This window comes from Argopecten irradians, chromosome 15, assembly GCF_041381155.1.
Source record: "Argopecten irradians isolate NY chromosome 15, Ai_NY, whole genome shotgun sequence".
Taxonomy (NCBI): Eukaryota; Metazoa; Mollusca; class Bivalvia; order Pectinida; family Pectinidae; genus Argopecten; species Argopecten irradians.
Window position 1 is genome coordinate 29,270,324 of NC_091148.1, and position 8,215 is coordinate 29,278,538.

Genomic DNA, 8,215 nt, shown 5'->3' on the forward strand with positions numbered 1-8,215 from the left:
TTTCGTTAACCAGAACCACATATAGTACCGTTAACACACATTGGAACTGCGGTGGGCGGGCAAGTGGTGTCACGACATATTACCACAAACCCTCCATCTCTGGGTTGTGAGTTCGAATACCATGTGAGGCAGTTGCCAGTAGCAGTTTCTGGCCGCTGATTTGTGTTTTATGTCCGGGTACTCCGGCTTTCCTTCAACCATCCTGATACGTCCTGGCTGTTATCTGTGGTAATTGGATATAAAACTAATAAAACCATACTTGTAAACAAATTATAGAGACACAATGGTTTATATTTAGGTTAACTAGCGGGAAACAAACACCAAGAATGATCAGTATAGAGTAAGGTGTATTATTCTACCCCGCTTAACTGGAAACACGTACAATACACCAATACACATGGAACCAAAGTTGGTACACATAACGGTCTGATATACATATACGTTATTCACAGTAAAGGTAGTATTATGATAGCACAACACAGCCCAGGCTAGGAATGGCGGAAACAAAACAAGAATCAGACACACAGACACCTGATGTGAATTGTCGTACAGACAAGAAGATAGTGGCTGCCATAGACTTCGGTACGACCTACTCCGGGTATGCCTACACGTTCAGGACAGAGTTTGACAAGTCAGACGGGGCTCGGCAGATATTCACCAATAGATGGTCCAACTCGGGGTCACTATTGTCTGCCAAGGCCCCTACCACGGCCCTGTTTGATCCCGAGTACAAGTTCCACTCCTTCGGATACGAGGCCGAGGAGAAATACGCTGAACTGGTCGACAGGAAACAACATAAGGACTGGCACTGCTTCAGGAGATTTAAAATGCAGCTACACAACAATTGGGTAATCATTCATTCCAAACGTGATAAAGAAAGATAATAAGATATGAATCTCCAGATCATAAAACAGTTTTAAGTCCAAAACAGACTAAGCCAATTCAAAGATGGCGTTACAGTAAGTTATGTCATTTATGTCATATTTATTGTGTCATAATCCTGGAAGCTGGACTACCCATAAGTAAGTGTGAGAAAGACGTCATATATTAGCAAATCGGTAGATTAAGGAGTTAAACCATATTCAAATTTCTAATCCGATCAGGGTTTAGATCTATTTGATTAATTTATAACGTACGGAATAGATAATGAACGTTGAATTTAGATTAGGTTGCTTGTAGATAATATTCTCGCTGTATAGACCTATATATAGGGCTATTTACAATAAGCGGTATACGTATACGCATACCTATAATGTATGGGTCAAGGAAGTAATATCAACAGTTATTTTCCATATAACTCTGGATCCTTATAGACATATGTCTGTAAGATACGAATTACTTTAAATAGTAAATATAGGGCAAAGAAGTAATTCCTAACAAAAGATTGTCGAATTGTCGAATTTAGAGACGCGTACATATAACGTAATTATATGGATACGTATTTGAAAGGAGCAATCATTATTTGTAAAATATTATTAGTATTCTAAATCTATAATTAGACTTATACCATTGCAATCAATTTTGGTTGGATTTGATTGCTTGTGAATATCTTAGCGTGCATTGTTCAATGTAGTATCTGGACAATTACCTGTTTGATCTAGACTGCACGATCATTGCTTACCTATCAATTGTACCTAGGTAAACTTGTATATCATCGTAAAGGAGCGGAACTGTAGGTTAGTCATTAGTGTGGTTCGACCGACAGAACATTATGGTGACTGATTTCGGTCATATCGCACTATCGCATTGAAGACCACGCCATGCGATAGTGCGCCAAGCGAAGAGCGACAATGCGCCATGCGATAATGCGCTAAACGAAGAGGCGATAATGCGATGATCCGCTAAACGAAGAGGCGATAATGCGACAATGCGCCATACAACAAACACACTGTTGCATTGCGCACTGTCACGCCACAGGTGTTCGTTTCTAATATAAGTATAAGTATAATACTGGGTCAAGGTCTATAACTCGGCCGGCCATATAACACTACCCAATTTCAGAAAAAGTATGATTATTAACCAACCGTATATGATATAATAATAGGAATACTCTCAATCGACAGCCAGATAATTTATCTTTATTTTGGTATATGATACAATATATATCATGCCGTATAAATGTCACTAGGTATCCAAAAACATCGGAAAACAGCCAGATTTCAACTGGTCGGACACTGTGGTGTCCTCCGATGAACACGCCAGGGCTCTAATGGGTAGCTCAAAAACCACTGCATGTCAACACTTCAGCGTCATAAGAATGAAAGTTTGGTAGAAAACAAACTTACCGGTTAGTAAATCCCTGGATAAATACCATCCATTTGCCTAACGTAGCCCTTTGAAATTTCCGATTGAAAAAAATTATGTCTCTAGCCGCCATGTAAGTATGTGTGCAGTAGATTTGTTTTGTCGGCGTTGATTGGCTCTCGAAAATTAATTGACCAATCAACGCCGAGAAAACAAATGTACTACACACATATCAACATGACGGCTAGAGAAACACATTTTTTCAATCGGAAATTTCAAAAGGCTGTATTGCGCAAATGGATGGTACATAGATAAACACTAACATACCGGTAAGTTTGTTTTTTACCAAACTTTAATTCCTATGAAGCTGAAGTGTTGACATGCAGTAGTTTTTGAACTACCCATTAGAGCCCTAGCGTGTTTATCGGAGGACACCACAGTGTCCGACCAGTTGAAATCTGGCTGTTTTCCGATGTTTCTGGATACCTAGTGACATTTATACGGCATGATATATATTGTATCATATACCAAATTAAAGATAAATTATCTGGCTGTCGATTGAGAGTATTTCTATTATTATATCCTATACGGTTGGATAATAATCATACTTTTTCTGAAATTGGGTAGTGTTATATGGCCGGCCGAGTTATAGACCTTGACCCAGTATTATACTTATACTTATATTAGAAACGAACACCTGTGGTCACGCTGTCATCCTTGGAATAAAACCGCATGCAGGGCGTTCCTACATTGTAAACAGAGAAATCAGCGTACGTTTATGACCAAATGGAAAAGCTAGCATTTAGAGACTCGTTCAATATATTTAGACATAGTTGTATGATATAAAATTTACAATTTAAGACGCGAAAATACAATATCTGCAATTTATCCTGAATAATGATTTCTCCCCTTCACACAAGTATCCGCATACATATGCGTATACGTACATCTTATTGTAAATAACCCTTATACCCGGTGTGTGAAAGCGAGAATAAGGACGTATATTAATCAGTTCGTGGTTCATGGGAGTATTTCAACGATTCATCAATGAACAATTATGCTAAGCTTAAAACGAGTTGTTATTTCGATTTTGACATTGTTTACATTATGTTTCGTAACTTGACCACAAGTAAGAGGGCTTTATCGAGGTTTTCAGTAAAGACTTAATTAATAACACTAATGTGTTTTTTATGTAAATAGATGTTGGAACGTGAATTTGAGATCACTGACGAAGCTGGACAGCTGTATCCTGCGAAAAGTGTGTTCTGTGAGAGTATCAGATACTTACGTAATAAGTTGGTGGAGGAGATCGAAACACGGAATCCGATGGAGAACAACTCGAAGGATGAGAAGATAGAAGATCGGAATCCTGTGGAGATTAATCTAAGGAATGTGATACATTGGGTCCTGACAGTACCGGCCATATGGACAGAGCCAGCCAAACAGTTCATGCGGGAGGCTGCAATCGAAGTGAGAATAAAATACGAATTACTGATCTATTGTAGGATAAGTCCGAGCCATCCGTATACGAATTTTTCCTCTGGAAGAACACAAGTATACAGATTGCACACGAAATGTACTCGGAAGCTACACGGACCTAAAACGTTCGAATATCACGATTTTCCGTGAATATCCTTATCAACACCGGGTTCCTCCGTGAAATAATCGTGTGGAGACCGACACAAACCGTAGTGCTCCGGACTGGCCGTGAATCATCCGGTACATTCCGGTGGGTTGTCGGGAGACAACCAGATAGTAACCGTGATTAATCGTAGACAGACCGGTGTTGTTCGTGTCAGCAAACTATCACGACCGCGTTAACGCGTTAACACTGGCATCGATCATGGCGTAATAGAGCCCTGGGACGCCGGATGTTCCCGGATGATCAAAATTTTCCAATCTGTAGTTATCCGGCGCCTCATCCTGAATGTGTGAAAAGGGTTTAAGCCCCGGTCACACATTCATGAATCACCTCGCCGGATTAACTACGGATACAATCCGGCATCATTCGTAGTATTCTGTAATGGTCCGCAGATTTCCGTATAGTAGCCGTAGTCTTACGTAGTTACACTTGGAAGTATTTTAGATCCGTGGCAAATTTTGAACATGTTCAAAATTTAGCTACGGTTCAAACAACCGTAGTATGTCCCTACTTAACCGTTTTGGAACGTACCGAACCGTGTTACTCCCTATTACAACCGTATTAACCCGTACGTATCAAGCATTCAACGGTTTGTTACGGTGAACTACGTGTAAATGCGGTTCAGCCACGTTATTGATAAGGAACAATACGGTTTAGTACGTATCGGTCACGACGCAATACGATGCAGTTACGTTGCATTACGGAAAGGTCAGAATGAATCAGGATTGTCAAGGATGTTAATGGTAAACCACGTAAAATCACGATAAAATACGGAATATTACGATCTACCAAGTTACTAATACTGTCATAAGATTGGCAAGTACAAAACTAGAGATACCTAAAAATAGGGCCCATCGTAGTGATGTGTCATGGCGTAGAAATGACCAATAAATGGTGCCATTTAACACACATATATATATTGATGCAGTCAAAATGTTAGAGTCGAAAAAAGTGACTGGAAACAGAGAAGAGGAATGACTTTTCTGAAGACTCTTCCGTGGTATTTGTGGTTATATTCCAGTTAAGCTATGAAGTACACTTGGTATTGTGCCGACAGTTTTCCGATCCGAAACTGAAAATTGATATTACATTACTTGCCTGCAAAAGATTGTACGATGATATATGGTGTCCAGTCTGTATAAATTATTATTTGGAACGCTTGTGGTGATATTCATACTTTACTGAACCCGGACAGTTGCAATATGTACATTGAAGCTAAATAATTTGCAATCAAATTACAGTTCCCGTATAAGTTTGGTGTTCTAGATGGCAAACCAGATGATACCTACATTACAACTATAAAGTGTATAATTTAGTGGTGCTAATTTCGAATTCAAGTTGTTTAATGTTGGTTCTCAACGTGGTACTTTGATGAGCTGATCGGTAACCAGAATGAATTGAAGAAGGACTTCGAAAATGGATTATTTGGCATGGTTATAACATCCAAAATGGGAAGCCACTACGCTATCTTAACATTGTTGGAGACGACGTATTTCGTAGGACATGTTGATGTTCTTTCCTTGTTTAGATGTTAGTATCGTGTTACTTAGGGAAACAATTTAGTGTCAATTTGTCCGTGTACCTTAACAATATATTGTATGTTTCACTTATGTTATCAAATGGCCCACGACGTTGAGTACTCTAGTATTTTCGTGAAGACCCGTAGACACACCGATGCAAAGCCGTATCGGAACCGTATCGGACATTGAAAATTAGCTGTTTTCAGGGGTCATACGTGAAATTAAATCCGTAGTGGCATCGTTGAGATGATCTGTGAATGTGTGACCGGGGCATAATTAAAGCGCAATGCAATTTTTCAACACTCTATCATGTTTATGGCGTTCCAAACTATGAACCTCCTGACAACAGTTGGGTTTTGTATTCATTGATCTACGTGTCCTTTGTTACCTGCGATATAAACCAGCTCCAGAACTGTTACACTATGAATACCAACCTTTTGTGTTAGTTTATTTTGCGTTTGTTACTTCGTAATCAATTGAATATTCATATTTGTTAAGGAGAGATTAATGCATTTTTCAAGTTTCGTCAAAATTATTTCCAACTTATTGACAAAATTATTATTTATTTAGTCTTTTTCTCCGTCTTATGATCTAGGCAGGAATATCATCAGGAGAGTTACAGATCGCTCTTGAGCCGGAGGCAGCTGCAGTCTACTGCCAGTCCCTTTCAGAAGGCACGCTGAGAGACTCCAAAGACAAGGTCGTGACTGGAGCGTTCCGGCCGGGAGGCTCGTATATCATCGTCGACCTGGGAGGTAGTCCATGATTTCAAATTATTGCTACATTTTAAAACTTTAATCAAAATTAATAGAATTAAATACAATTTTTTTATGTTTTCAGGGGGTTGTTTCCATTAATTTAAACAAAAAAAACTTTCATAGTAAGATTCACCAATTAACATAGAAACATATGTTTACATCTAGGTGGAACAGTTGACATGACGGTTCACAAAGTGGCTGAGAACGGCCGACTGGTCGAGGTTTGGCAAGCGTCTGGCGGACCCTGGGGAGGTATCGCTGTGAACCGGACGTTTTATGACTTTGTTGCCAACACTTTCGGAAAAGAATTCATAGAAAAATTCCGAAATGAAAGAGTAAAAGAATGGATGAAGTTGGAGACGGAGTTTGAAACGCAGAAAAGGAAACTAAAGTTTGACACCAACTATGACATCAAGCTCGAGCTGCCCGCTCGTCTTATTGCAGAAAGCAATCTAGAAGTGGCGGATTTAACATCCTATAACAAACTTGGAATAGAAAACGATGAATTTAAAAAATTCTTCCAACCTTCCACAAAAGTCATTGTTGACCAAATTAAGTCTATTTTGACAGAAGTAAGCCTGGTTGATCTTATTTTGCTGGTCGGCGGGTTCGCTACCTCCAAGTATGTTAGCCGTGTTATCGCCGACGCTTTCCCTGACAAACGTGTCGTGGTGCCGCTACAGGCGGAGGTAGCCGTTATGTACGGCGCGGTACTGATTGGGTTTGAACCGTTGGTGATCAGTTCACGGATTTGTCGACACACATATGGAATTCGCACATATACAGACTTCAAAGAAGGACATCATCCACCAGAATACAGGACGGTTATTGACGGTGAAACGAAGTGTCGAAACATATTCGATGTGTTAGTCAAAGCTGGAGAGACTATAGGTATGCAGGAGACACGAAGCTGCAATACATTCTCTTCCCATCGTGACGAATCCAGAAAGTATCTAACCATAAACTTCCCCGTGTTTGCAGCAAAGAAGGGTTGTCCCAAGTACACGACAGACGACTCCTGTGTACGACTTGGATGTATCAATATCGAGCCTCCGGCTGACGGGTGGCCACAGAAAGTCAGCTATAACCTCAACATGTTCTTTGGTCAGACGGAATTCAAAGTAACAGTGAAAAATAATTTCACAGGGCTAGACCATTCTGTCAGTTTTGACTTTCTCAAATGAAGTGCTGATCTATCTTTCGTCCATATAAACAAATGATGTCGTTATATACGTAATGAAAATCTTCTTTCACATTGAGCATACAATGGTCATAATGACCACGGCGTGTTGTAACAAAATATCAAAGTTTAACATAAAAAAAATGGAAAACGTCTGTTAACCACTCTATTCTCGTGTTATATAATATATAGTGATAAAGCTAAATTGCAAATTAGTATTCAATTTGTGATTAAATATTTAGCTGTGTTGTCTTTCAAACTACAAAAGTTTGGCGAGTAAATATAGTTACACAGAAGACAGTGATACGTCCTGACGGAAAATTCGGCTTAGTCATAAACGTGATCCTAAATGTGTCGACTGTATATCTGGAGTATGTTACACCGGTAACGCTGAATATCGGGTTAAGTCAGGAATTCACGAATAATTAAATACCAACCCAAATATATTCACGAGTATGATAAAAGGGCGCTAACTCGTAATGATATTGTGAAAAAAATGTTTTCATATCTAACAACTGTTCCACGACGATTTATGTTCTCCGTTTAGATAAAAAACATATGTGTACGTGTAAATGTAGAAATCTATGTTGTACGTGTAAATGTAAAAAATATATGTTGTACGTGTAGATGTAAAAAATCTATGTTGTACGTGTAGATGTAAAGCTCTATGTTGTACGTGTAGATGTAAAGCTCTATGTTGTACGTGTAGATGTAAAGCTCTATGTTGTACGTGTAGATGTAAAGCTCTATGTTGTACGTGTAGATGTAAAAAATCTATGTTGTATGTGTAGATGTAAAAAATCTATGTTGTACGTGTAGATGTAAAAAATCTATGTTGTATGTGTAGATGTAAAAATCTATGTTGTACGTG

General features: G+C 39.0%; 1 protein-coding gene across 1 annotated transcript; it reads left to right on the forward strand.

The window, feature by feature from the left end:
- Positions 1-386: 386 nt before the first annotated feature.
- On the forward strand, positions 387-7,925 carry LOC138309802 (heat shock 70 kDa protein 12A-like). Its single transcript, XM_069251019.1, has 4 exons — positions 387-848; positions 3,445-3,714; positions 6,002-6,161; positions 6,330-7,925. The coding sequence occupies exons 1-4, from the start codon at positions 495-497 to the stop codon at positions 7,346-7,348; spliced, it is 1,803 nt and encodes a 600-aa protein (XP_069107120.1). The 5' UTR covers positions 387-494; the 3' UTR covers positions 7,349-7,925.
- The last annotated feature ends 290 nt before the right edge of the window (positions 7,926-8,215 follow it).